Raw genomic sequence first — 27,337 nt, forward strand, 5'->3', positions numbered from 1 at the left:
GATAATATTTGTAGAAGCCAACATCTGTTGAGTACTCGATTAGCTTCTTCCATAGGTCTCCAACTATCCATTTATGCGACAATATCCAACCAGCCAGCTGCCAAACATCAATTAAAGTCCATAGTAAGAAATCTTCAAAGAAGGATAAGTTCATATTGAGTATGAATCCAATTCATCGACATCATTATAACTCACTACAATCTCAATGGATTAGAAAGGATGTTTTCTGAAGAAGTAATGCAGAAAACGGAGGATTCGTTTGTAAAAGAAACCATAAACAAAGTGAGAACATAAATTAATGTGAATCTTTAAATCTAAGCCTAGCTCAGTCAATCCCGTTGATGCCACTTTAATCTGAAATTCTAAATGTAAATACCAGATTGAATAGTACATATATGCAGGCCGTTTGAGGCTTTTTCAGGGTGCAGGAAGCAAAATAGGGGATGTTGAAAGTAAAAGCCTAAGTCTGTTTTACATTTCATGGGCCGTGGCCCAAAAAAAGTGCAGGAAAAAACAATTACTCCGTAACGCATAATCCTCACGTGGCTTCCAAGTTCCAACGTTGTCCACTACTATCTTCCAACGTGGCGACAACTAGCCAGTGGAATCAACCAATAGAAAGCAAGCAATTAGATTTCACGATCCGTGTCTCCAGTCCCAAATTGCATCTTAGCCGGTTATTAAAATTTAGAAAACACAGTTCGAAGCATCAGGAGCCGTGGATTTCTAACGGCCAAAAACACACGGATGCTGATTTGTATCCGTCCGATCAATCTCCAACGCCTTCATCAGCACGCTATATATATCCCTATCATTCCTAACAATTTGAACCTTTGCATTCTATTCATTCAAGATTCAGCAAGTGCGTTTCGGAAGCAGAGACCGAAATACTTCGAGGTTAGTGATCTTTTTTTCCGCTTTTGGAAAAAATTCGAATATTAGATTCTGCTTCTTGTTCGTTCTGTAGAAGAATTGCTTGGCGTTTTCGTTTCCTTAAGGTTCAAAACTTGTCTTAAGTTTCTTTCTTTGATTGCTTTGATATAGGGTTTGTAACATGATTAAATCGATTTTTACTTCCATTATCTTCCATTTCGCAGTATTAGTTTATTTTATTAAGTTATTTGCCGTGTACTATGATTAAAATCTATATCCCTCTGTTGGATGTTTTGAAATAGGGTTTTATAGAGTTTCAGGGCCTTTATTTGGCCATTTAATCGATTAGTGTATACATGATGCGTTCTTCAAGTGTGAGATAAAAATTAAGTTTATAAGTATTTTGATTTTGATTCCCAAATTATCATTATTTGAATTCTCCTATAGTTTTTTTTTTTTGTTAAAAAGTTTTCTGAAGTTGTTCTTGGTTGTTGATTAAGATGGCCCGTACAAAGCAAACTGCTCGTAAGTCAACTGGAGGAAAAGCTCCCAGGAAGCAGCTTGCAACCAAGGTTTGTTTTTTAGTCATTATGACAAAATATTAATTAATTAATTGCTTGCGTTTTTTTTTTTTTGGGTTTTTGAATTCTCTGCTAGCAGCTTATTGTTTTTCCTTTTATTTTAGGCTGCACGTAAGTCTGCTCCAACAACTGGTGGTGTGAAGAAGCCTCATCGTTATCGCCCTGGAACTGTTGCTCTTCGGTGAGTTTTGAAATATAACGATTCTAAACGTTTTATTAAATTTGGTTTGTTTTCCTTTGTATTATGCGTGTCTCCAATACTGAGATTTATTCTTGTGACAGTGAGATTAGGAAATACCAGAAGAGCACTGAGCTCCTAATCAGGAAGCTTCCTTTCCAGAGGTTGGTTCGTGAAATTGCCCAGGATTTCAAGGTATTGCTTGTTTTTTTTTTTTTTTTTTTTTATCAATATTGAAAATTGTACAATTGGATCGTAACTCAATCTAATGGGGATTTTGGTTTTATTTTCAGACTGATCTGCGTTTCCAGAGCCATGCTGTGCTTGCATTGCAAGAGGCTGCTGAGGCATACCTTGTTGGGCTCTTTGAGGACACTAACTTGTGTGCCATTCACGCCAAGCGTGTGACTATTATGCCCAAGGATATTCAGCTGGCAAGAAGGATTCGTGGTGAGCGTGCTTGAGTTGGTGCGTTCTGTGTTTGTGAAGATGGATTGTTGGTGGCTGCGGATGGTGTTTTGTTACTAAGTTTTCTTTTTGTTGAAGCCTATAGGTTATTAGGGAAAAATAGGTGTTTACTTGGTAGTCATATTAATTGTCATTGGCAAATACTGCCTAAGACACTGTGAAGGTCTGGTTGTTAGAAATTTGGCATGTATTTGATTTTTTTGGATCCTTTATTTCTCGTTTTATTTCTGGTTGTGCAGCCACTTTGGGAATTGTATTGGACAACTTTCTGTTGCCGTCTAATCTAGTTGAAGCTAGCTTATCGTGTCTGTTTGTTCTGATTATGGATTTCCATCCTTATGCTATTTCTCGCATATTTGGCCGAATTGCGCAACCCGTCCAGCGTAATTTGGTTTATAACAGAAGACGAATTTAACGTTTCGTTAGATGAAACAATAATAAGTAATACTTGTAATCCCCTTTTTACTATTAAGTCTTGCCAACTAACTTGTAATGTTTGAATTTGAAAGTGTTGTAAATTGGAAATGATATTGGGGTTTCTTTCTTATAAATTTAGTTGATCTTTTAAGTAAACTAAATCCTTATTAGAAATATCAAATAATTTTACTTCTGTAAAATGCTAATGCTGCTATTATTTTTCAGCATGCGAATTTATTCAATTCAATCATGTTAGACCGGATTAGTATTGGATTTGATTAAAATCCAAACAAGTGATTGAGTTAAAACAAGACGGAAGCAAAAAAAACTATTTGCATCTGGTTTTTGACTAAAAAAATGGAGTTTGGCAAGTATTTTTAGTTTGCAAAATGCCAGGTAATATTGATACCATAAGAATTAGCACAGGAAAGGGAAGGTTTTGTTCGGCAATGTATTAGTGTTTTCGATTTTTTTAAAAGCAAGACAAGAATACACAAGAAGGCTACAACTTTTGAATTAGAGTAACCAATGGGAATGGGACAATTAGACTTGGCGATCCGGATTTGGGGTCCCAAATGGCATCGTAGCCGTTTATTAAATTAAAGAAAACACAGCTCGACACTAAATGAACCGTACGATTCAAAACGTAAAAAACACACGGATAATGAATCGTATCCGTTCGATCACTGACAAACGCCTCCAGGAGCATGCTATATATAGGTTTCACTTCTTAACTTTCAAGAGCTTTAGATTCATTTCCCCTAGATTCAGCCACAGTTGGAAAAAAAAAAAAAGTTGTTCGAGGTTAGTTTTTCTTCTGGGATTTGGAAATTTAGGGCTTATATCTTTGTCTTTTTAATTTCTGTTGATTTCCAAATCGCGTATCTTAGTTTAGACCGTTGAATTTTTTTTCTTGGTTGATTTTTCTCTAGTTACAGCGTTCTAATTCTTGCGCCTCCAAGTCAATATTTTCATCTAGTAATCTCTAGGGTTTTTGATGTTTGTTTTGTTATAGAGAATTAGTCGATAATTTCATCTGTTAACGTGTTATATGTCTTTAATTTCTTAATTAAATAAACGAAGATTATGGATAAATATTTAAAGTTTTGAAGATTAGGTTATGCGATAAAAAGGGGCAAGAAAGGTTCTATTGTTTTTTTTTTGTTTTGTTTGAAATTGATGTTCTGGTTTATGTTTTTCTGAAATTACTTTTGGGCGTGGACACAGATGGCACGTACGAAGCAAACTGCTCGTAAGTCCACAGGAGGAAAGGCACCTAGGAAGCAGCTCGCAACCAAGGTATCTTCGGTTTACTTCTAGGCTTATTTTGGGTCCTTGAAATTTTACCTGAGAGCTTAATTCCTTTGTTTTTCTTTAGGCTGCACGTAAGTCTGCACCAACTACTGGTGGTGTGAAGAAGCCACATCGTTATCGTCCTGGTACCGTTGCTCTTCGGTGAGTGTTTTCGGGTTTTAATTTGTTTTGTGTTCTTTGTATTCCGTTGGTCGTGATCTCTAATAATATAATTGATTCTGGAAAACAGTGAGATTAGGAAATACCAGAAGAGTACCGAGCTTTTGATCAGGAAGCTCCCCTTCCAGAGGCTGGTTCGTGAAATTGCTCAGGACTTCAAGGTATTGTAATGTGTGTTGTTATTGTTGTTCAATATCTGTGTGTTTTTTTGCTGAATTTGTTAACAAGGAAATTTTTGGTGTGATTTTGTTGCAGACTGATCTGCGTTTCCAGAGCCATGCTGTGCTTGCATTGCAAGAAGCTGCTGAGGCATACCTTGTTGGACTCTTTGAGGATACTAATCTGTGTGCCATTCACGCTAAGCGTGTAACTATTATGCCCAAAGATATCCAGCTGGCAAGAAGGATTCGTGGTGAGCGTGCTTGATGTGGTGGTGGTGGTGGTGGTTGTGAAGATGATGATGGGTGGCTGCGGATGGTGTTTTGTTATTCAGATTTCTTTTTTATTCAAAGATAGGGTTGTTAGGGAGTAGGTATTAATTGTGATACGGGCAAATACTGCTAAGTGTCCATGACTGTGTCTTCTTCCTTTCAGAAAATTGGCATGTAATTGATTTTTGGACATATGTGTCTGTCTGTCATAATGTTTATGTTTTTACGGGATGTGTGCAGCCACTTTGGACAACATTCAGTTGCCATCTAATCTCGTTTAAGCTATGTTTCTTGTGCTTTGCCTTGTTCTTATCGGGAGATCTATCCCAGTTGTTGGTTACTTCGTTTGTATGTATTATTCACCTTACACTTTGCATAATCGGTCATCTGTAACTTGTATATATGGAATACGTGCATAAACAAATGGGTGTGTATCCTGAGGGGTTCTTAATGGTAACTGTCAAATGTATAATTGCATTTGGGTAGGAAGAAAGATGTGCATGAAGAATCGTAAGTAAGCTTTAGCCGGCGGCTGGAGAACTTGAGTTTATGATAAAAAGCAGCTCAATGATAATTAGTCTCATCGCCAATTGGATTTCATATTCAATGAATCAACCATCATGTTTCACATTGTTGTAATGTAAGTATTATTTAGAAGGTAAAGCAAATATTTGGTAAAAGTTACATGTCGTTTAGGTAGAATGATGCTATATGATAGGCCAAGTGTAGGATGTCTTTGAGAATTATGTAGCACTTGATTTACTTTTTTATTAATCTACATCGAAACCAACTAGCCTCTCTAGTCAAAATGTTCGTTAGCGATGTTTTGATCAGTTTGCTTGTGTCTTGATTTGTCCGCACATACTTGGTTGCTTTCTACATGGACTAGAATCACACAAAAGGGGAGAAGAGGGTAGTTTGTTGTAAGTGTTTGTCTGGGAATAGCGTTCGCTCTGAAAGTGAAATCGCAGAAAAGAACTATCTTAAATTGTTTGTCGGGGTTCACTTATGGTTGCTTATGTTTTTCAACTGAAAGCCATGATCTTTATTCTGAAGAAAGCAGTCGTTGATCTTCACCCAAAAACTGTTGACACTTGCTGTTAAATTTGGTTGAGACTTTATAAGTCTCTAAATGATAAGTTGATGACAATTTAATTTATGATCGAATGAAAGTTCTGATTTACTCTCTAAAATATATAAAAAATGTAATAATGAAGTTCACAAATTTAAAAACTCAAGTAGAAAACAAAATGGGTGCTTTGATCGCTTAACTCAATTTCAGTATCCCTATAGTCTTCTTCTACATACTATGAGAGAAAGGAAAAATGAAAAAATTACCATTTATTCATTAATAGCAGCAAAGGAACATGTTCCAGGCCCAGTCTGTCAGAATCTAACCCAATATGACTTCGTATATTCAAGCCAAGTATGCATTGGACATGGATGATGGATCACTTTCTTCACTGCCGAAGCACTTTGATCTTATAGGCCTTTAAGTATAAAGACTAAGCTAGATCACTACCATTGCCTAAGGGATGTTGCTTCCTACTCTTCCACTATTGTTTCATGCTGCGTCTCATTCATTCCGAAAAGCCAATTTTCTGAATACAATAAGGCACAACAGGAAGCAATAATGTTTAGACTTATTCAAGTTAAGGTTGCTCATTAAGACATCATATAAAGTGGACAAAAATAAGAGATGCATAAAAACCATTTGGCTCTTCTAAATTGAAAAGGAAAAGATGCAGATATCCTTTATTTGAAATGGATTGATGTTCTTATTGGATAATTTTTTTAAAGGTAGTCATGGGAGAACAAAATTAGAAGAAAAGATAAAATAATTTTTCTTATAAACTAAAATCAACTTATTTATAAGTTAAAATAAACTTTTTTAAAAGAAAAAATATTTTTTTTAGCTTTTCTAGAAAGCTAATTTTAACCTGTACATAAGATAATTTAACTTATAAAAAAAGCTTATTTCATTTTTCGTTAATTAAAAACGAAAGTAGATAGTAAAAGACACTAGATTGGCTTATCTTCTCATATGTTCAAGGCTTGTACGCAAGATAAAATGACCTTGAGATTATTTTACATTTTCACTGTCTGTTTCAGTCTTGAGTATGACTTTAATTTGAATTTATTTTTAATGTATGTAATGCGTTTTGACAACGCACATGCATGCAGCAAATGTGGCAGATTCAGGCAGAATCGTTGGATTTTTTTTTTTAATTAGCTTTTAGACAAAATTTCCACCTAGAGTTTATTGAATAGAAAACTACCATTACTGCATTTGTACAGCATGGCGTCGCATCTATGATTGACAGAGCTCTCCTACTTCAGCTTGATGGCATGTTTCCCAAATTCGCTACATGTCTCTGCTTATGTTTGGAAACGTGTTTTTGGGAATTCTAATGTACATTCTTGAAATTTCAAGACACAAAATGAAGAATGGAACTGAACTCTCCCAACTAATATCCAAAAATACACTTTGATCTGCAAGGACCGCTGATGAGAGCCCAAGCTGTTTAAGTTGATGGTTCATATGACATTCCATAATTACGAAGTTTCACTCATGTCTGAAACTCTGGATTCTTGTAAGGAACCTCAATTCACAAATTCACAGCAAGGAAAAAAAAAACTGAAATATCACTCTGCATTTGTATTATTAATATGGCTATACATTATATTTAGGCCAACATGTTTTGTAAGGGAAATCTGTTCACGAAGTACATTGTGGTTTATATCAATTGGACCCTCTTCTTATCTATACAAGGTTTTAACCTAGCTTTTCTAACAGATGATGTATATTGTATTATACGTTGAGTAAAAATATTATTATTAAAAATTGCCAATTGTTCCATGGTTTTTACTATTTTTCTATTTTTAAGGAGATTTTGTTTCCTTTTATTTACTTTTATGATATATTGAATACATAGCCATTTTAGTAATCAATAGGTTTGCTTACATATGCAACAATACATCATTAAAGAAATGGGTCATGATTTTATAATCTTCAATAAATTTTAATCATTATAAAAAATGTGTTTGAAGAATTATGTTAAAGAATATGTTCATAACCTTCCTCATATATAGTTAATTATCAAAATCCATGCCGGTTAAGGGCTGCAATTGAAGAAATTAAATTATGAAATTTAGTTTTCAAATCTTAAAGACAAAGATTTAACATAGAATGGTTCGACGTAGATTACGTCCTATGTCGGCCGAACTACTTTTATCCAATTCCAAAGCTCCCTCTCGTCTACATTCAGCGTAGAACCAACAAAACAAGCAAACGCAATTATTATTTAATTATTCATTTGCCCAACGAACCAACGTTGACGTTGAAGCCTTAGGTTCCTATGGAAACCCCGTCAACCTCGGAAATTTCTATCTAAACCCCTTTTTCTGCTCTTTTGTCGCGATTTTCCCGTGTATTCCCATAACCTAATATTAGAATCTTCCTATTCGCAGACTTATCTACCATCAAACATTCACCTACGATATCCTACATGTCCTGTTTCCATTGCTAGCAATTAAAGGATATTTTCTAATCCTCCTCTTCCTCTCCAATCATTACCTCATTGTTTCATGCACTGAATTCATTTTCAAATTTGGAACAACTCCACTACCTCTTAATTCATTATTGTAATTATCAATATCTTTTTTTCTCAAGTTGTTTGTGATTTTAATCACGATGATCGATTGTCGAAAAATTTGCTTTCTCCTACTATAGATTACCATGCATTCTTATTATTTTGGTTTCTTCTAAATATGGTTGTTGCTTTTGAAGGAATAAATTGGCAAGGTTTGGATTGGAAGATGCAACAGCAGCAGCATTATGATGAGAAGCTGAACCAAATGGAGGAGCAGATGAGAGAAGTTGAGCAAGAGAGAGGTCGAGCCTTCAATGATCTCAGGCAAATAAAAAGGGTTGCTGAGGAGACTAATGTCATGGTTGATCAATCATTAGCCTCAAAGAGATCAATTTCAGAGCCACGTATAATAGAACAACAAATGGGTGCTAATGACAGAAACAATGAATCATCAGAGAAAGATGCTTTGTTGGACAACATAAGGAACGAGATGGATAGTCTTCGATCATCCGAGGATAATGCAATGGCGTTATTGTCTGACTATAAAAGGAGAATTCAAGAACTGGAGGCCGAACTGGACAAGCGAAAAGAATCAGAAGCAAATTTGTTTGACACATTGGTAATGCAAACAAAACAGCTGGAGCAGAATAAGATTTTGCTTGAAGAGTCAAAGCTTGAGATCATTTCTCTTGAAGAAAAAATAAAGGCACTTCAAGTAAGTGCCAGCCAAATCATCAAAACCCCTGGTGAGTCTGGGTCTCAATCTGGCATCAAGAATAACTTGTATGCAATTTTCAAGAAAAATAGGTCACTAAAATTATAATAAAAAAATGATGAGAACACACTTTTTAACAAGTTGTTTTAAGAGAATATTTCACAAAACTAAACGAACATTACTAGAAGCGACAAAGTTAGTTAGAAGTTAAAACCTAAGATAGTTAAAAACTGGAAAACTATTTTATTGAATCACAAGTATTTATTAATACTATCTATGTTAAAAAATATAAAGTTAAATAATAAAATTTTACCTTCAATAAAAAGATTAAAGAAGAAATCCAATAAATATTCAAAGAAAAAAAATATAACAAATTAGAAACTACTATAAAAATCTTTATTTACCAAACAGTTAGTAAATATACTCCATTAATTAATGAAACTTATTGGAATTGTGAGTTTCACTAATGAACCCTTTTGGTAGTTTTAACAAATAATAAAATGTGTGTACAAACGAATGTGCTTTTTTTTATAAAAGAAAAAAGAAAAAAAAAACTCACTAAAATCTTTATGATTCCAGTATTAGTGATGAAAAACGATTTCTTTCACTAATTCTTTGATTTTTCTGTAGTGACGGAGGATGGCTTTTCCACAAAAGAAAGTGTAGAGAATATGGAAATTGAAGCTGAGCTAGAAAAAGTGCTGTTCAGTGGTGAGGAATCAACCATGGAGGTCAAAACCATGCTTGAAGAATTGCAAATGCTTAAAAATGAATTGAAGTCAGCAACTGAGGCAGAAGAGAACAGCAAGAAGGCCATGGATGATTTGGCATTTGCATTGAAAGAAGTGGCAACAGAAGCCAACCAGGTGAAGGCAAAACTGACCTTAAGCCAAGTGGAACTAGAGCACACCAAAGGGGATGCAGAGCGTTGGAGAACAATGTTAGGAACCACAGAAGAGAGGTACAAGGAGATTCTAGAAACAACAAGGAAAGAAGCTGATAGGTACAAAAACACAGCTGAGAGATTAAGATTGGAAGCTGAAGAGACCCTTTTAGCATGGAATGACAAGGAAACCGAGTTTGTGAATTGCATTAGAAGAGCCGAAGAGGAAAGATTACTTGCACAGCAAGAAAGCACTAGAGTCCTTGAGTTGTTCAAAGAGGCAGAGAACAAGACAAGGGTTTCAAAGGAAGAGAATCAAAAGCTGCGCGATATACTCAAACAAGCCTTGAATGAATCCAATGTTGCAAAAGAAGCTGCTGAGATTGCAAAGGCTGAAAATGCTAGACTACAAGATAGTCTCAACCTACTTGTCCACGAGAATGAGATGCTGAAAATCCACGAAGCTGCGTCGTTTGAGAATATTAGAGAGTTGAAACGAATGCTATCAGAATCATCAATGAAGGAGTTCAAAAATGAGGATATGGAGAAGCCATCAACAAAAGAAGGTAGCAAGGAGGATAACAATAATAACAAGGAATCAGGTGGGAGAAAAGCAAAGGCACATAATAACAACTCAATAGATTCTAAGAGTCTGCACAAAACATTTAGTTTTAATCTGAAGGAAATGATAACGCCACATAACCATAATAAGCAGCAACACAGCAAAGAAGAGGCCAATAACAAAGACACTGATGATGACACGTTAAGGGGTTCGATATTTGATGAAGTGGATTCATCATCAGATTCAGAATCTCGTCCTGATGTAGACATGGGAAATAGCCCTGATGATTATGACCATCTTGGTGAATCGCATTTTGATGATCCCCATAGTGATAGCAACTCGAGGAAACGAAGAGCTTTGCTGAGAAGATTTGGAGACCTTATAAGGAGAAGAGGTTACCATAATCACCGAAAGGAACCATCCAACGAGGAACATTTACAAACGTGACATAAAAAAGTTCCTATAAGAATTAATGATTCATACGTTAATTAATTAGACTGTTGTATTTATAATGTTTCGCTTTGTAATTGTTCAGATAATTTCTCAAGTTTTATACGCCTATTTTGAGAACCATGTTTTTGTTGCTCTCTTTCGTTGTTTTTGTTTCTTCAATAGTGTGGGAAGAGCTAGTGGCGTATAGTATAATTTCCATCTGAGAGATTTATGTAAAATATGATTTAGACTAACTAAGCGTACACGACAGTTTTTAAATGCCAGGATACGCAAGGTTAATATAAATATTTATAATTCTTGACATGATGTAGCGGCAGCAGCACCCTAATATTGAATAATGCATGCAATGCAACAGCAACTTTGGTATAATATACAGGAAAATGCCTAAGTTAGACCTTTGTTTTGTCCTTTAAATCCTCTGAAATTTCGGTGTGGTTTGAATGGTAAATGGTAGGTACTTGTTTCTTTAAATAGTTTATACTTTATTACACAGAAAAAATAAGAGTAAATTATGCTCGAGTTTTTTTATTTTTATTTTTATTTTTATAGATTTTACACGATACGATAAATCCTTAATCGTAATTGTTTAAAAAAGATGTACCCTAATCACCAAAATAGCTTATCCAGCTCCAACTTTTTTCAGTTATTGTTGAGACGGATTGCAAAATGATAGCATATCAAATTCATCGGCAAGAGGAGGATCATTTGAATGTGGGATGATGCTCAATCAAATTAATAAGTATTTGTTGAAAACTTATCCTACCTTTTTTATTCAGTTTGTTAGAAGGTAAGCCAATGAAGTAGCTCACATCTTAGCTAAAAATTCTAGCAATTATCCTGATTCTTATATATTTTATGATACTCCTATAACAATTGGTTTTGCTAAGAGTTTTAGCTAAGTATTCAACATATTATATCAATGAAAATGAATTGATTTTGCTGTTGTAAAAAAAATGTATCCTATAAGAGAAGTTGTTGTAAACTTAAAAAAAATGAGAGTTGTATGCAATCAAATTAATTAACATTATTGTTTAAAAAATTATATAAGAAAGATCAGTTCCTTAATAAATTTTAGTATGTCAAAGAAATTGGTTTAGACTCTCAATCTAGTTAGTAGACATATTCCAAGTTCACCAAGAAAATGAACAAAAAAACCCACTAAAAACACTAGTCAATAAAGCATACTACATGATTTTTAATCCTATAAGTGTCATGTGATTAAAATCATGGGATGAGATTTTTGTTGTTATTTAAAAAAAGAAAAAGATGTCATGTTATTTAATTATTCACTTTAAAAAAAAATCAACAAATTTTTCGTTGTTAACGCACTTAGTTACGAAATATTCCTAATATTAAAGTTGAATAATGATTTATTTAGCACTTATAATGGATTAATGGGTATAAGATGAGTGTGGACAGAAGAAAATTAGAAAGAAAAAAAAAACAAATATAATAAATAATGTAATTAAGAAAAGATAACTGAAACACACAAAGAGAGAGGTCTGAGTATACTGGAAAAAATAAAAGTGATCAGAGTTTAGTTAGTTATCTTGTAGTGCAGCTATTTTATATATCCTGTACGCAAACGCAAACACCTTTTCTTCGCATTTTCTCTTCACTTTACCGGTTTATGAAACTCTTCAATGCATGATTTGTCAAATTAAGTATACAGATAACAATTATAGGAAAAAAATAAAAAGCAAAACTTGAAAGCAAATATAGGGACCGCTTTTTATTTTCTTTATGGTTGAATAGGAACCGATGCAGATTCTCTCGAAATGTTGAATAGACTAACGAATTTGTTTTATACTATTTGAGTTTTATGAGCCTGAATTATATTAATGCATATTGCTTAGGGGGGTAAGAAACTCAATTTTCTTTCAATAAAGTTTTAAATTTAAGTATTATGAATAGTAAAACAATTTTTAGGATTGTTCTATCATACACAATAATATAAAATCAGTTGATAATATATTTTTTAATGATATTATAAATACAAAATATTTATTAATCTTGCTTAAAAAATATAAATCTAATATTATTCGAACTAACTTATTGACTAATATAATTTTATTTACAATCTTAATATATTTTAATTAAATTGTTTTGAAACACACTTTTTTATGTATATAATTGCAAAGGACTATCTTGATGGATCATCAAGATTTTCAAACTCACCAATCAAAAAGAGGTCTAAGTTCCAACCACTTCAACTAACATGTCCGTGTTTTGAAGCACCCTAGCACGATATTAATTACTATATATATTAGTTAACTTTTGATCATGTCTAATAGTACTTCGTATCTTCACACTAGTAATGCTTACACCTCAATTACACATAATTAGGTGTTAATCACGTTGAGAATTTCATTGTCCACCACAAATTGAGAGTATATAAAAATTAAATATAGGGTGGAAAAAAACGGACCAAATCACTCGTTCACTTCCGTTGGTTTTCTTAACATTGGAGAGCATTAAATTCCAAATTAACCACTATTGGGCACGGACACGGTTTCTGTGCTTTCTGCAGCCCACACCCATATTATGGGGAAAAAAATCTTATCCAGAACGACATGTGATTCGCATGTTGTTCTAGTCACAACAAAAATTGCTAACGTGGCCAGAGGGCGTACGGTGTCTCCATACACCGCCATCACATAGAACCATTGCTCGACACGTTTGCTTCTTCTTTAAGCTTGTAACTTGTAACCAAACAACCCATGATAAATAGCACCATCGTGTTCGTGCCTCCTCTCATTTTTCAGCTTCTTCTAATTTGTCGCCAACAACACTCCACTTTTTTTTTTCTTTTTCTTTTCATTTGAGAGTTTTAGTGAGACAATGACGTCTTCAATGGTGGAAGGTGGACGCGACGAGGGGAAACACGAGCCGTCGGATTTGATCACGGAAACCATGAATCTGACGGCTCCAAACCTTTCACTTCCCAGTGAAACTGAAACATTCTTGAGCGCAGCAATTTCCCTCAAGGACAAGGTTCATTTCATTTACATATGCGTAACACTGTAACAGATTATAGATAGATCTAGAAGCTGTTATAGTGTTGATTGTTGAACATAAACCTGCTTTAAATTAAAATATTGGCACAGGTGGTGGAGGAGACTTGGAACCGGAGAGATCAAGTGGTTGATCCGACGGTGTACACGGGACTGTTGGGCACCGCCTTTACTTGCTTGCGGTCCTACCAGGTTACCGGTTGCCGGAACGACTTAATATTATCCAGCGAAATCATTGACACGTGTGTCACCGCTGCACGTGCCTCCCTCAGGTATCCTCAATAAGTTTTAACAAATCTAAATATTTTATCTTCAATAAGTTTCAGGTTTTCATTTGATTTTAATTTGAGTTGGAGACTACGATGCCAAGTCTGGCGTTAGGATTAGTTTAATTAAACTTATTGATTAAAATAAATATTCATTTTAGCGTGTTTGTACTTTAAAAAAAGTGATTTTCTCTTTAAAGAATCAAATCTTACGTAGTTTTAAAAAAATACTTATTTTAAAGTTATGTTTTTCTAAATTTACACAAACTCCCTGGGCAATTTGGGGAGATTTGTATTGTGTCGTCATGGTGATTCGATAAGATATGAGAATATGGATGGCCCTTTATTCTCAGTGTAATTTGGTAAAAACAGCTAGCTAGTCATTTTAGGGTGACGATATGTGATGCCACACAGAAAATTCTATTTCTAGCTGCACTTTTTAATATGCTTTTATTATAAAAATTAATAATGGGTTTAATAAGCTTTAAGTTATTTGAGTTTTGATGCTGATTCCATTAGCATTACTGTTTAATGAGTCTCTGTATTGTTTTTGTTTTTTATTTCCTTTCTTTCTACACTATTTAATTATAAATAAAATGATTTCAAAATCATTCTCAGAATTTTTTTATACATCATGAGAAACTAGAAAAATAGTGAATGTCATCTTTTCCTTTATTGTAATTAATGCAGAGTCGATTATATATGAATTAATAAAAATATCTTTAAGGTTAAAGAAAAAAACAAAGAAGAGTACTCATCTGAATATTCTTGTCTTATATTTTACTAAAGTAACTAAAAACATTTTATGTCTTATATTTTACTAAAGTAACTGAAAACATTTTAGGGTTCATATTTTTTTTTTTCTGAATTGAAGGGCAAAACACTCCTCAAAGATCAATTAAAACCCACGTGGGAAAAAGGTAGAGTTTACATCGGCCAAAACGGTGGCATGGATTAAAGGAGATACATGACCGTAAACTATCAAACTATGGTGTATTATCTTTTTAAGTTGCTTTGTGTCTACTAATTAATATATAATTTTTATTATCCATGTATAATTCCATTATCTGTATTTGTGATATTTTTGGTTTTTGAAAAGAAAGTAAAAGGAAAAAAAAATGGAAAATGAGATGCTTTATACTTTGTTTCTTTTATTGAATCATTCCAAATTTTCATGCTTTTATTTTCTTATTATATCATTCCTTTTGTTTCTCACTTGAACAACCAGATACTTATAACTCTCATGTTTTCATATTATAGTATTATACAGTGTCTTTTTTTAATAGGAGTCGACACATACACAGAGATTAAGAAAAATAGCTCGTCTAATTTTATACTCAGTGATTGTACTTTTGTGCAAATTAAGCGTATGTTTGACTTCCAGTTGAAGTTGCTGTTGCACACGTTCCCATGGACATCTAAGGGACGAATGCGAACACAAAGGATAACCTTTGGATCCGTTGGCAAACGTAGTTTCGAGAGATGCAAATTTTAATCAAACATGCACTAAGTTTAACTGTAGTTACGTTAATACGAATGCATTTTCAACACATAAGTAACAAAGGGATTATTCTTTTGCATAAGTATGTTTGAGGCATCTCATAGTTATCACAAACACTCACTAAACTCGTGCTGTAGTAGTTTCATACATTTTTTGTTGGTTAGCTTTCCTTTGTTCTAATCAAAGTCGTAAAGTTTCCTTAAAAACGAAAAAACATTTAATCCATTCTTCAAGCCACATACTCTAGCCTGAAGAGATAATGGTTGTTGCAGGCACGTGACTTTTTTGTGTGGTAGAGGAGGCGTTTATGCGCTTGGTGCTGTCGTTGCCAATTACATGGGGGACCTTCAAAAGCGTGACCTGTTTTTGGGTCTATTCATTGAGGTAATATAGATATTTTGGCTCTGTTTTCTTAATGAATGAACCATGTGGCCACATTTTGGCTCCCTGGCATAATCTGCTGACTCTATATGTTGTCAGATTTTCAGTAAGCTAGTAATTAATTTTGCATTGAACAAAATTGAAGAATTTCCTTCTGCTTCAGTAGTCTCTGTCTTATCATTTATCTTTTTGAAATTTAGTTTTTATGTATTCTAAATCTAAAAATATTTTTGTATGACTTTTAAGACAATTTATTGTACAAACTAACAAACTTTGATTGGATAACTTTGTAAAGGTTAGACTGTCAGTGCACATATTATTTTCTGTGGTTTGTATTTTTTGTTCTATCTATTTTGTTTCCTCTTGTGTGAGCACATGTTTGAAAATCAAATCAAAGGCATTCACTTGAACCGTTGTTTTCTTTTGACAAATTTGTCTGTACACTTCATTGGGCTCGCTTAAAGTGATTCGTGGCTCATACTTGTTCACATAAAAAAGCTACAAGAGAAAGACGAGCGCTTTCATATTTGTTGTAATCTTAAGATCAGACAAATGGATGTTGAAGTAGTAGGGCCTATAGTAGGATTTTTTCAAACTTAGTTTTCTTTCATCTACCAAAATCTGCGCATTCACATTTCACACACTGTCTGGCATCCCCTAACAATATTCATTCATTTATTCATTACCATTTATGATGGGATTAATGCTTAGGTGGCAAAAGAGAGAGCCCTACCAGTTGGACCAGAGGAAGGTGGTTTTGGAATGTCATATGATCTTCTGTATGGACGAGCTGGATTCTTATGGGGTGCATTGTTCGTGAACAAGCACCTAGGAGAAGATGCAGTGCCCAAAGACATTTTGATGCTTATTATTGATGCGGTGTTGGCTGGTGGTAGAGCAGGAGCATCTGATATTAAAGACTGCCCATTGATGTATAGATGGCATGGAACAAGGTACTTGGGTGCAGCAAATGGCCTTGCTGGTATCCTTCATGTGCTGCTACATTTTCCACTTCCAAGTGAGGATGCTGAGGATGTCAAGGGAACTTTGTGGTACCTCATGAGTAAGCGTTTCCCTCACAGTGGAAACTATCCCTCCAGTGAAGGGAATCCAAGGGATAAGTTAGTGCAATGGGGTCATGGGGCGACTGGCATGGCCATCACGTTGTCCAAAGCAGCAGAGGTAAATTACTATCCAAAATACTCTAATCATTCCATGTTCTTCATAATGCATGTGTCTTAAAAGCTTTAAAATAGAAACACCAAACTTAGATGCAAATGCAGTTTTCTTCTTCCAATTAAAATTGAAGTTTTACTATTAACCTTAAATGCAAACTAAGGTGAAGCTATAATTCATATTAGAAAATAACACCAAATACACATGAATAAATTTACTTGAATAATTAGTACTTAATGTCCACCTTTCCTAAGGTTTACTTAGATAACTAGTGCTAAATGGTGATATTTGTTGTACTAGTTACTAAAGTGAAATCCTCTGTTATTGTATTAAGCTTTTTTCTATAAAAGAAAAACATTATCAGTTCTCCAATAGGAGGGGCAAAATGCAAAAAATGCTACAAAGGAAACTTTTTTCCTTTTCCATTTCCGTTAACATTGCAGAACTTGTGCTTCAAGTATCAATGTAAATGGTTGATAAAATGACACCAACTTGGTTATGTGTGTTTGCAGGTATTTCCTAATGACAGAGAACTAAGAGATGCTGCAATAGAAGCAGGTGAAGTTGTATGGAAGAGTGGATTGGTGAAGAAGGTGGGACTTGCAGATGGGGTATCTGGGAATGCCTATGCCTTCCTTTCCCTCTACAGACTCACTAAAGAGAGTATATACGAAGAGAGAGCAAAATCATTCGCTTCCTTCTTGTATGATAATGCAAAATCTCTGGCTGCTGCCAATGGCTATTCACTTTTCCAAGGACTTGCTGGGACAGCATGCCTCTGGTTTGATCTGCTTGCACCCGACAACTCTAGGTTCCCAGGTTATGAATTATAGATGGTTAAAGTAGAGATGGTGCTTATTCTACAAGCAGAAGGAACGTGGCATGGATGGAAAATGTTAGGTAGAACACCAATCATAAGTGATATGATCTGATGAAAAGAAGAAAAAAAAAAAGAATAGGTGTTTAAAGATTATATGATATATAGATCCTATATATCATCACTAGACTTGACTATAGCAAACAAGCCACGAGGTTCTGCTGCTGTTAATAGTTATATGATATTGTGTTTGAAACTTTGACTGCCTTAAATATAATCTAATCTTTGATCAGATAAAAAAGATTGACCTTACACTTCTAATTAAATAAAAACATAATAGGCACTGCGAGTAATGTTCTACACACCCATAACCATAAACATAAATGATTTTAAAAAATAATCTTTTATAATAAACAAGATGTCGAGAGAAAAATTGGAACTAGCAGAATTAGGTTTCGACTAGCCGTTTCAATATTATTTCAAAATCATAATCAGACGTCTTCTACTAAGAAAGCAAGTTTGCTTCTTGACTATGGGTTTTTTTATAAGCGTTTGGTGTAGAGGAGATGGGATTTTGCTAAAAGTTGAAAGCTGTTAATTGTATGCTAAAAACTCATTCTTTGTTGAATGATCTTTTTGTTAAAAATAGACTGTACAGGAAAAGATATAGGATAATTTTTTATTATTTTGTACATGATGAATACCAGTAAAATAATATAAATTTTATTAAAATATTTAATATTAATCATTTTAATATAATTTATTAAATTTAATGTGTTTATTGAAATAAAAAAAATTGATATTTTCTTTTTTATAATAATTACATAGGTTAGTTATTATTTTTTTTATTATTAAAGAGATAGGAATATGAATATATGCAAGACAAAAAATTGATTTTATCATGATTTGTATTTTCTAACTTTTTTTCAAATTAAATTTGAAATAAATTAATTTTTTATGTTGTGAATCAAATTTTACATTTAACTATCTTATTTAGCTGATACTAAAAAAAATAGTTAGTTGTACATTCATCTAACAATGAAATTAGCTGACACCAATTCTACCAAATCCAAAAATTTCATCGCTTATGTATTGCTCATGTAAATTATCAAAAGTCCAAAATTCTAATAATTACTTAATTAGAGTGGTTCTCTATCAAGTACAAGTGGGAATTATAAGAGTTTCTTTATAAAAAAAAAAAAAAAAAAAAAAAGAAGAAGAAGGGAAGTTATAAGAGTTTAGAGAAGAAAGGCCCAAGCCCATTATGTGTTAACCGCTAATTGACCCGGGATGAATAATGGGCTACCACTTGGACTGTACGCGTGCAGTGAGACTGCAACACGATGGGGAGAGGAAAAGGAGGGAAAGAGCATTTCCAGCAGAACAGAGAGAATGTGTGGACATGGAAACGTTCTAAATCAGATCCTATTCCTCTCTGCAATCCCTACGCTACTCAAAGCCCCGCTTTCGATCACTATTACAAGGCAAACCATTACCAACCAATACTTCCCTTACTATTTCCACTCTTATTTATTCTCCTTCTCTCATTTCTTTTCGATTTTTCAGGAGCAGGGAATCGCTTTCGATAAAACATGTCATGTCTAGAAATGGATATATTGATTGTCTTACACATGGAAAAGTCGAGCATGATTCGTATTTCTGGAGTTTAGGAGGAAATAATGCCTTCATTGCTTATGATTATGAATTAAACTACTTGAATTTTCTTTTGTCATCTGAAAGGGTTTTGAAGGAAAGCTGTGTGAGTGGGGCTGTCTATGTTTCTTCTTTGCCACACCCCCTCGGGTGATAACCAATCTTTGAATATTGTATACATAGTTTGGTTTGACAGTTATATCTCTCTTACAAATATTGTCAATGCTGGTTTGAATTGTATCCTTCATCAGTAAAAGGTGTTATTCGTTGTCAATTGATGGACTTGGACTGTTATTGTTCTGGTTGGCTTGTTTTTAAATTGTGTTTTTGTTGTTAATTCTTATAATTGATTATTGGGATGTCCATCAAATTATGCCCATGTTCACATTTCGTGGTAAAACATTGAATTTCAAATTTTCCAAATAGAAGATTATTATGTTTACCCAACTCAAACTTGCATTTCCTGCAGATGTTTGATTATTGTGTAATATTCAAATGTAGCAGTCTAGAGGTTTAAGGTTGTTGTGCAGCAGTATGCATTTGCATCTGAAGGTGTGAGTTTGGATGTGCAGGTATGTGACAAGGGCAAGTGGTTCGTCTCTTGCAAAGATGTTCCCATGTCTCGTAGAAATGTAGTTTTTCCCAGCATGTTTCCAAATGGTGGAAACTATCAGGATGTTGTTGATAGTAATTGTAATATCAGCAATGGAGATGATATTATTATAGATGATGTTAATGGAAATTCTGAAGATGATGTTTAAGCAGCAGAGAATCCTGTGATGCATGAATTTACTGAGGAAGTTTCTGATTTCCCACTTGAGCGGTTCATGAGGTTACTGCCTCATGATCAGAATACCGGAGCTTTCTTTATAGCAGTATTGCAGAAAGTTTCTCCTCTGCCAGGTAATTTGTTATATGATTTCAGTTGTTTTTCTCTCTCAAACCCTGGCAAAGATAGTCAAGGAATTCTAGTGAATATTTGGGATTAACTCCTCCTTCAAGTAGTCATTTTTAACTTGCCATAATAGGTTTGTGATTGTTGTCCTTTTTTGCAGCAATTCAGGTAAAACCTAGAAAAGAAGTTGCTAAACATGTTGACAAAGCAAACTAAGACAATGAAGATGCACAAGAATTGCAGGTTAATCCATTGGAAAGTACACCTGAAGAAATTTCAGAGGCTAATATAAATGACAATGGACCTAATACAGATTTGAAAGTTAGTTCTGCTACATTTGAAGAAGTGGATTTCAAGGCAGCTCAAGATCCGTGCAATGTAGAAAACATAACAAAGAATACTCCAGGCAAAAGAAAACTGCAGATTCAAGGCAAATGGAGAGGCATTGACCCTGTTGTCTTCTTCAAAGATGAAGTAGTTATTAACAGCATAAAGGAATTTTATGCTATTGACGAGCAGTTTCCATTCAATGGTCACCTTGTAACTAGGAACAGTGATACAAGCCACATGAAAAGAATTTACTACATCTCCAAGTCAGTCAAAGATGTTCTGGAGTTGAACTTCTCAGTCGGACAGCAACTTAAAATAACTTCTGTTGGCCTGAAGATTTTTGTAAGTATATTTTCTTCTGAATTAGAAAGTGTTTTTTCTTATTATTACAATCTTTGTTGTTGATTTTGTTATAACACAAGATCCTTATTTTAAATAAAATTTGACTCGTCTAAAGTGAGAACGTGTGTAAAGTGGGAAAGTAATGGTGTATTTGTCATTAATTTAAAGTGGGTTAAATTTAACAGGTACTTTAATTCAAATAAAAGATGGATACACCTTTCCTTTCTATTTTCAGAGGAGCAAAATCCTTTTTAATATATATAAGCCCTGGTGCGGCGGTAAAGTTGTGCCTTGGTGACTTGTTGGTCATGGGTTCGAATCCGGAAACAGCCTCTTTGTATATGCAAGGGTAAGGCTGCGTACAACATCCCTCCCCCATACCTTCGCATAGCGAAGAGCCTCTGGGCAATGGGGTACGAAGTTTTTATACAGATCAGGTTGAGACTTGTGTGGGTAAAGGTTACCACCTGTATTACTATATACAGAAATAAATTTAGTCAAACCGTGCTATATTAACAAAATTATAGTGTATAAAAACACGTAGATATTGAAGCAGTATGCATGACTTTAGAGTAGAGTTAACGGTTTCTATTTCTGGTTTTCTTGACTCACTTTGGGACACATATATTGGATTAAATCATGGTAAACTACTTTACTGCATGATTTCCTTTTGACTTGATAACTGATATGGGATCATTGTAATATAAAATCTAGATAGTTTGTTTAAAATCTTCTTTAAAAAGCTTATTACTTTGCAATGAAATAAATAATCATTGATCTACCCTTGACTGTCAGTGAGAAATCAGTTCTTTGATTAGTTCTTGTTCTTGTGAATAAGTGACATATACTTGCCCTCACTTACAGGAAAGACAAACGTCATGTGAAGGTAGGTCTGCACCATGTGCTTTTCGGATCACTTCTGAAGGATTGCCCCTTATTCTCCCTCACATCTCCAAACAGATTCTGAGTTCATCTGCTATAGACTTCAAGCATCTTCTGCAGTATAGAGCTGTAAAATTTGCAGATTTTGTCGATGCCAAGTTTGGTGAAAGGGCTGCAAACCTAATGCCCGGCTGTTGTGTTGTAGTTCTGGGTGAAGGAATGCACCACCATAATGCAAAGTAAATGCCCATTAACTTGACTCTTTACATGACCTTTTCCTTTTTCTGCAGGGAGAAGAGGTGCTGCATGGCCCCTCCAAGTGGATGAGTCAACAATAGCCATTGGCTGCTGGAAGGGTAGAGCAAGTTTGACTGTAATGGTTGGTGCATTGGAATGCCAAGAACTGCTCGAAAGGCTTATAATGCGTCTAGAAAAAGTAACAGAAAAGGACTCCTCCATGCATAAGAACAGACCGTCTGATAACAAGGGAGATGAAGCACAAGAATCAAACGGTAAAAATGAAGATGTTGAAATTACTGGGTGTTAAAAATTAATAATTAACGGATATTTATCACTGATTACTACGAGTAGTTAATCTAGGTTTTTACTTTTTTATTCTCGGCTCCTATCCTCCTTACAGTTTAGTCATGGCTCCCATCCTTCTTATAAGAACAATTACAGAAATTAAGGTTTTTGATTCACCCGTGAAAGTTTTTGAGTTTGTTTTTCTCTCTCCCTTTTTTATTCGTCCTGTTCTTTGTAGCCAAGTTAGAAGACATTGCTCAATTTTGTATCAATATCCATAGCGTCTAGTAAGTTTAGCAGAATTGCTTAAACACGAGATGCGTCCCATTCTACCGAAACCAGCACGACATTTTTCAAATATCAGAAAGTTGTTCGAGTTGCATATATATTATGCTTGTCCGTGATATTCATGGGCAGGACGTTAGCTAAACACAGCCCAATATCGTTAGTTACAAAACCGAGTGTTCATCTTGGGGGAGATTTTCATTATCCTTACTCTTTCAATTAACTTTTTTTTTATTTTCTCTTTTCTCATTACGTAGTACATAGCGTTTTTCTTTACGTAGTGATTTTATAGTATGTAAGAAAGTGGAATTAATTTCTTAAAATTTAAATTATTGTTATAATATATTATCTTTCAATTTAAACTTAGTCATTTTTAAAATTATAATGATTACTATTATTTTTAAGTTTAAATTAAATGTACCAATTATTAATTATTATTATATTTAAATACAATTTAAATCTTATTTTTTTAAGTTCTAAAGATTTATAGTCTTTAAAACATTATTTCATTGTTATTATTATTATTGAAATTATACTGTTATTTTTAATTTTGAATCACATTGAAGGTTTCTATATTTTTATATTAATTTAATTCATTAAACAAATATAATATAATAATTTTAACTTATATAATTAAATAATTATGTACAAAAAAGATATCTATATTGTACATTTACGGGGATTGGCATACTAGTTTTATCCCGGTAAAAAAAAAAAGCATACTAATTTTTATCTAAATATACCATCCTCGATAAAGGAAATTTTCTTTAGTTTATGAATCCTATGATCTGTTAAAAAAAAAGGCCAAAGTTTGATGAATCCTGTATAATCAAACTCTATTTCAAATCAAGCAAACAAAGTCACCTACGAAATCCGTGCCCGTACCGTTGTGTTATTTCGTGTCTAAAGTTGGAGTTTTATTTTAAAATTCCGCGAAACAAAGGTCGGCATTGATTATTGATTTATGAACACAAAAAAAAATCTAAAACAACACACTTAAGTTTAAATAACGTAAATTGAAATTACTTCCCTCTGCTGGTCCTTAATCAGCAACTCACGCAAAATAATTTTAAATAATGTAAAAATATACAAAAGGAAATGCACCAAATCATTAAAAATTGGTGATAGGAACACAGAACCATGAAAATCTAGTAAATTTAAACAAATTATAAATTATAAATAAAGTTGGGATTACTGACAACACATGCTCCTCTTGGGAATTTCCTGTGCAGGACCAGGAACAATAATCTTCTTGCCAGACAAAGATGCTGAGTTGTCATTTCCCTGATTATCACTAGCAGCTAGGTTCTTCTTGTTGATAATGTTGAATATTTCTGTCAAAACAGTCATGAAAGCTGTTTCAACGTTAGTTGCTTCCAGTGCTGAGGTCTCTAGGAAAAATAAGCCTTCTTTCTCGGCAAATTCTTTTGCATCCTCTGTGGGTACTTGACGCTGGTTCTCAAGATCACTTTTGTTTCCTATAAGAATGATGACTATATTCTTATCCGCATGGTTACGCAGTTCTTCTAACCAACGAGGTATGTGATCAAAGCTTTGACGTTTAGTGATGTCATAAACCAACATTGCCCCAACAGCACCCCTGTAGTATGCACTTGTAACTGCTCTGTATCTGTAGAATAAACCAATTATATATTATTAGGGCAAACTGCAATCCGTAGATGTACCAATACGTTAACCATGGGTATTGGGTATCATGATGATATGATCATAAAAAGCATGAGTTAATGTAAAGAATGAAGAAGCATAGACTTAAACTAAAATATTTAATTACTTTAAAAGCTCAATCCCATGCAAATTGGGCAATGATGATATCTAATTAGTAATGAAGAAAAGATTCAATGTCTTTCTAATTGCTTTGTAAATTTCATTTCTCTCTCTTGTGCTGAATGAAATCAGATTATACTACTCTCTACTAAACAAATTAACACAAGCAATATCCATTACTTTACAAAAAAAAATGCCAGAAATAGCAAAAACGGTTTTTAATAGAGTACAAATACTTGCATAATAATCATAGGTCTATCTACTAATAGCGTGTTTGGTTCTACATTGCGTAAAAGGTAGAACCAATTCATGTCAAAGGCAAGTTCCAAAAGCTTGTATTGGTAGTTTTTTATTTTCACCTCCGTAGTACATGTATTAGCTTCTTAGATGCAGGGCCAAACACACATTAACAGTGCCGCATAATAATAAAGGAATTAGATTTATCAGCAGCTATGAGTACTACATACTTTCAAGTTTCAAACATACCCAACAGTGACATTGTTTAACAGATAAGAGACTTCCAAGCAAGAATAATTTCTTATAAATCCAACCATGTGGTTTTCCATCACGTAAATGCAAAATATACAGTTGAAGTGACACAAATATGACTTCTGAATATCATTTGGAATTTGGAATAGAACATAACACCTGCCATGATTTCAGTTCACAAATTAAGAAATGGGAAATTTGTGTTCGTTATTTTAAGTCAAGTTGTATGCATTGGACATGGAACTAGTATAAAAATGATGCAGTGCACGACAAAAATGTGGTCAACTAGAATGATGGTTTGATTTGAAACTTAGGGATTTTATAGTATCAAAGTTCTATTGGCACACTATATGGACTAGGAAAGCTCTAAAAGAATGTCCTATAAAAAGGTGTGCAAACTGTAAGAGGGCAATCCAGCACCACATACATTTTTACATGTCAAGAGTATTCTACAGAATTATTTGCTCCCAGGTAAATTGTATGAGTCTGCTAAGTAACACGCATGCTAGATTGATATGTAGCAACCATCCCTTATTCCTTTTCATGCTTTAGTTCTGTGTTAATCACAAGAAACTATTACATGGTCCAAAAAATGAAAGGAACAACAAGTTCAACCCGTTTTTCAATACAAGCTCAACAATATCAGGCAGTGACATTGGGATATGCGTATTTGAAAAATGAAGGATAGGATTAATTAATTTGTTGCATTGATAGCATTTTACTAGTAACTATATAAATGGTTTGTGGATGTTGAGACATGTGATCATATGTAATTTTAATTTGTAAAAATATGTGTGGGAGGAGTGAGAATTATAATCGCTCTCTCTGCTCCATCAGCGTGTGTTTATGATCTTTTTGCTAATTCACGTGAAATGGAACCGGGTTTTTCAATTTATGTGGAAAAATTAATGAAACCCAATTATATGTATCATTTATTAAAGAGTGTCTTGGACCATGGTAGTCTCAACTCTCAAACCATGTAATAATTTCTAGTTAATCACAGTGCACATCAACACTCAAATCATCTCAAAGAAAACCTAGACAAAACCGGAGACACCAAGAGTCTAAGACAGCGTAAGAAAATTAGGTCTTAACTTTGACCTCTAGTGGTCATCAGTCAAGTTGTTTCAAGGATATGTCAACATACAATTAGTAGATTGCACAAGGAAAAATTAAACTCCACACGCAAAACATTATAAGTCAAACTAGGTTTGACCATTCAATAGTACTAATAACAGCGTTGACAGAAAACACGAAGCTGAACTACTAAAAACACTGAACCGAGTATGTTTTCTTCCGCAGACCACGAATCCACGATGGGACGAGTAGATCAACCAAGCAAACAAATCAAACATCTAACTCAAAGTTAAACTACGCAATCTTTTTCACTAATCAGTAACTACCGCAACGAACCCGAACAAAACAAAGTTCAATTCAAAGACATATCAAACAACACGTAGCGAAGACCGAAGAAAACAAAAGGATATACAAAATAATAAAAAGAAACGAATGAAACATGCAGAAAATAAGGGAAGATAGTGTATATGTAGTTGCAAGAGAAGTAGAAGTAACCGTTCTTGGCCGGCAGTGTCCCAGATCTGAGCCTTGATGCTCTTGTGCTGAATGACCAAAGTGCGCGTTTGGAACTCGACGCCGATTGTGGCCTTTGAGTCCAAACTGAACTCGTTTCTCGCGAAGCGTGCAAGTATCTGCGACTTCCCCACCGCGGAATCACCAATTAGCACCACCTTGAACACGTAATCTACCTTCTGGTTCGCGTCTCCGTAGCTTCTTCCACTAGCCATTGTTCTCCAATGCAATCTTCTTCTTCTTCTTCTTAGTTCTAAATTTGTTGTTGCTCTTTCAATTTCAAATCTAGCTTGTTTGTTTGTTTGATTATTTGAGTTTAAGTGATAATTAACCAACGGTTTTTGGTTTAGATTTGATTTTTGGAGGAGTGTTAAAGTGAAAAAACGACTAGTGCCGTGCCGTTTGGGTGACAGGTGGTGGCACGTTATTGGGTGCTGCTCCTGATAAGCTTGATTGTGTTCGGAAAGGGAAAGGAGGATGGTTGGGAACAGCTTTATTACATCGAACGCGGTTGTTAAAAAGTGTCGCGTGCGAATGTCTTGCCATTTGGGGGGAGTTCTCTCATTGATCGTTTTGACGGCAATTCCTCTTTTTAGTTTTTTTAAAACTCTTCGTTTATTTCCATAAATTTACTGTATATTCGAATCCAATGGACTGAGTTCACAACTTAACCATGTATGACTTGGGTATTAATGTCTCATCTTATATCCTAGGAGATCTAATTAATTCAGGTCTTAACTATATTGGATCATATTTAATCATATTTCATCTACTCATAT

The 27,337-nt window shown here is 34.1% G+C and overlaps 6 protein-coding genes across 9 annotated transcripts; 5 read left to right on the forward strand and 1 right to left on the reverse strand.

Moving 5' to 3' along the window:
* Positions 1–739: 739 nt before the first annotated feature.
* LOC114396571 (histone H3.3-like) lies at positions 740–2,418 on the forward strand. Its single transcript, XM_028358627.1, has 5 exons — positions 740–897; positions 1,374–1,445; positions 1,559–1,635; positions 1,737–1,827; positions 1,926–2,418. The coding sequence occupies exons 1-5, from the start codon at positions 748–750 to the stop codon at positions 2,094–2,096; spliced, it is 561 nt and encodes a 186-aa protein (XP_028214428.1). The 5' UTR covers positions 740–747; the 3' UTR covers positions 2,097–2,418.
* Positions 2,419–3,169: 751 nt separating this feature from the next.
* On the forward strand, positions 3,170–4,761 carry LOC114396572 (histone H3.3). The gene is made up of 5 exons (XM_028358628.1): positions 3,170–3,321; positions 3,745–3,816; positions 3,896–3,972; positions 4,061–4,151; positions 4,246–4,761. The coding sequence occupies exons 2-5, from the start codon at positions 3,745–3,747 to the stop codon at positions 4,414–4,416; spliced, it is 411 nt and encodes a 136-aa protein (XP_028214429.1). The 5' UTR covers positions 3,170–3,321; the 3' UTR covers positions 4,417–4,761.
* Positions 4,762–7,750: 2,989 nt separating this feature from the next.
* On the forward strand, positions 7,751–10,735 carry LOC114396007 (flagellar attachment zone protein 1-like). Of its 2 annotated transcripts, XM_028357902.1 has the most exons (3): positions 7,751–8,066; positions 8,212–8,760; positions 9,360–10,735. In XM_028357902.1, exons 2-3 carry the CDS (start codon positions 8,241–8,243, stop codon positions 10,619–10,621), a joined length of 1,782 nt encoding a protein of 593 aa, XP_028213703.1. In that variant the 5' UTR covers positions 7,751–8,066; positions 8,212–8,240; the 3' UTR covers positions 10,622–10,735. The 2 variants fall into 2 exon arrangements, with proteins under 2 accessions (XP_028213703.1, XP_028213702.1); XM_028357901.1 differs by lacking the exon at positions 7,751–8,066 and having other exon boundaries at positions 8,104–8,760.
* Positions 10,736–13,341: 2,606 nt separating this feature from the next.
* Positions 13,342–18,074, forward strand: LOC114396490 (lanC-like protein GCL1). Its single transcript, XM_028358500.1, has 5 exons — positions 13,342–13,621; positions 13,735–13,913; positions 15,681–15,792; positions 16,501–16,971; positions 17,478–18,074. The coding sequence occupies exons 1-5, from the start codon at positions 13,469–13,471 to the stop codon at positions 17,796–17,798; spliced, it is 1,236 nt and encodes a 411-aa protein (XP_028214301.1). The 5' UTR covers positions 13,342–13,468; the 3' UTR covers positions 17,799–18,074.
* Positions 18,075–18,843: 769 nt separating this feature from the next.
* On the forward strand, positions 18,844–22,722 carry LOC114394567. Of its 3 annotated transcripts, none has more exons than XR_003662796.1 (4): positions 18,844–20,338; positions 20,491–21,002; positions 21,867–21,888; positions 21,963–22,722. XR_003662796.1 is itself a non-coding variant. In XM_028356182.1 (4 exons), the coding sequence occupies exons 2-4, from the start codon at positions 20,898–20,900 to the stop codon at positions 22,429–22,431; spliced, it is 384 nt and encodes a 127-aa protein (XP_028211983.1). In that variant the 5' UTR covers positions 18,844–20,338; positions 20,491–20,897; the 3' UTR covers positions 22,432–22,722. The 3 variants fall into 3 exon arrangements, 1 of the variants encoding a protein (XP_028211983.1); XM_028356182.1 differs by having other exon boundaries at positions 22,175–22,722; XR_003662795.1 differs by having other exon boundaries at positions 18,847–19,541; positions 20,008–20,338; positions 21,867–22,722.
* A 955-nt stretch (positions 22,723–23,677) lies between these two features.
* LOC114397478 (ras-related protein Rab11A-like) lies at positions 23,678–27,132 on the reverse strand. Its single transcript, XM_028359521.1, has 2 exons — positions 26,541–27,132; positions 23,678–24,324 (listed from the first exon to the last, which is right to left on the reverse strand). The coding sequence occupies exons 1-2, from the start codon at positions 26,771–26,773 to the stop codon at positions 23,886–23,888; spliced, it is 672 nt and encodes a 223-aa protein (XP_028215322.1). The 5' UTR covers positions 26,774–27,132; the 3' UTR covers positions 23,678–23,885.
* Positions 27,133–27,337: the final 205 nt, after the last annotated feature.

The sequence above is a fragment of the Glycine soja genome, chromosome 18 (assembly GCF_004193775.1).
Source record: "Glycine soja cultivar W05 chromosome 18, ASM419377v2, whole genome shotgun sequence".
Lineage (NCBI taxonomy): Eukaryota > Viridiplantae > Streptophyta > Magnoliopsida > Fabales > Fabaceae > Glycine > Glycine soja.

Excerpts from the sequence above, each read along its gene's own strand:
- LOC114396571 (XM_028358627.1), top strand. The coding sequence starts at position 748 with ATGCTGATTTGTATCCGTCCGATCAATCTCCAACGCCTTCATCAGCAC. Across the intron at positions 1,446-1,558 it reads GGAAGCAGCTTGCAACCAAG|GCTGCACGTAAGTCTGCTCC; the intron begins GTTTGTTTTTTA and ends CTTTTATTTTAG. Across the intron at positions 1,636-1,736 it reads CCTGGAACTGTTGCTCTTCG|TGAGATTAGGAAATACCAGA; the intron begins GTGAGTTTTGAA and ends TTCTTGTGACAG.
- LOC114396572 (XM_028358628.1), top strand. The coding sequence starts at position 3,745 with ATGGCACGTACGAAGCAAACTGCTCGTAAGTCCACAGGAGGAAAGGCA. Across the intron at positions 3,817-3,895 it reads GGAAGCAGCTCGCAACCAAG|GCTGCACGTAAGTCTGCACC; the intron begins GTATCTTCGGTT and ends GTTTTTCTTTAG. Across the intron at positions 4,152-4,245 it reads AAATTGCTCAGGACTTCAAG|ACTGATCTGCGTTTCCAGAG; the intron begins GTATTGTAATGT and ends ATTTTGTTGCAG.
- LOC114396007 (XM_028357901.1), top strand. The coding sequence starts at position 8,193 with ATGGTTGTTGCTTTTGAAGGAATAAATTGGCAAGGTTTGGATTGGAAG. Across the intron at positions 8,761-9,359 it reads CCAAATCATCAAAACCCCTG|TGACGGAGGATGGCTTTTCC; the intron begins GTGAGTCTGGGT and ends ATTTTTCTGTAG.
- LOC114396490 (XM_028358500.1), top strand. The coding sequence starts at position 13,469 with ATGACGTCTTCAATGGTGGAAGGTGGACGCGACGAGGGGAAACACGAG. Across the intron at positions 13,622-13,734 it reads CAATTTCCCTCAAGGACAAG|GTGGTGGAGGAGACTTGGAA; the intron begins GTTCATTTCATT and ends ATATTGGCACAG. Across the intron at positions 13,914-15,680 it reads GCTGCACGTGCCTCCCTCAG|GCACGTGACTTTTTTGTGTG; the intron begins GTATCCTCAATA and ends TGGTTGTTGCAG.
- LOC114394567 (XM_028356182.1), top strand. The coding sequence starts at position 20,898 with ATGAAAAGAATTTACTACATCTCCAAGTCAGTCAAAGATGTTCTGGAG. Across the intron at positions 21,003-21,866 it reads CTGTTGGCCTGAAGATTTTT|GAAAGACAAACGTCATGTGA; the intron begins GTAAGTATATTT and ends CCTCACTTACAG. Across the intron at positions 21,889-22,174 it reads AAGACAAACGTCATGTGAAG|GGAGAAGAGGTGCTGCATGG; the intron begins GTAGGTCTGCAC and ends CTTTTTCTGCAG.
- LOC114397478 (XM_028359521.1), bottom strand. The coding sequence starts at position 26,773 with ATGGCTAGTGGAAGAAGCTACGGAGACGCGAACCAGAAGGTAGATTAC. Across the intron at positions 24,325-26,540 it reads GACACTGCCGGCCAAGAACG|ATACAGAGCAGTTACAAGTG; the intron begins GTTACTTCTACT and ends TTTATTCTACAG.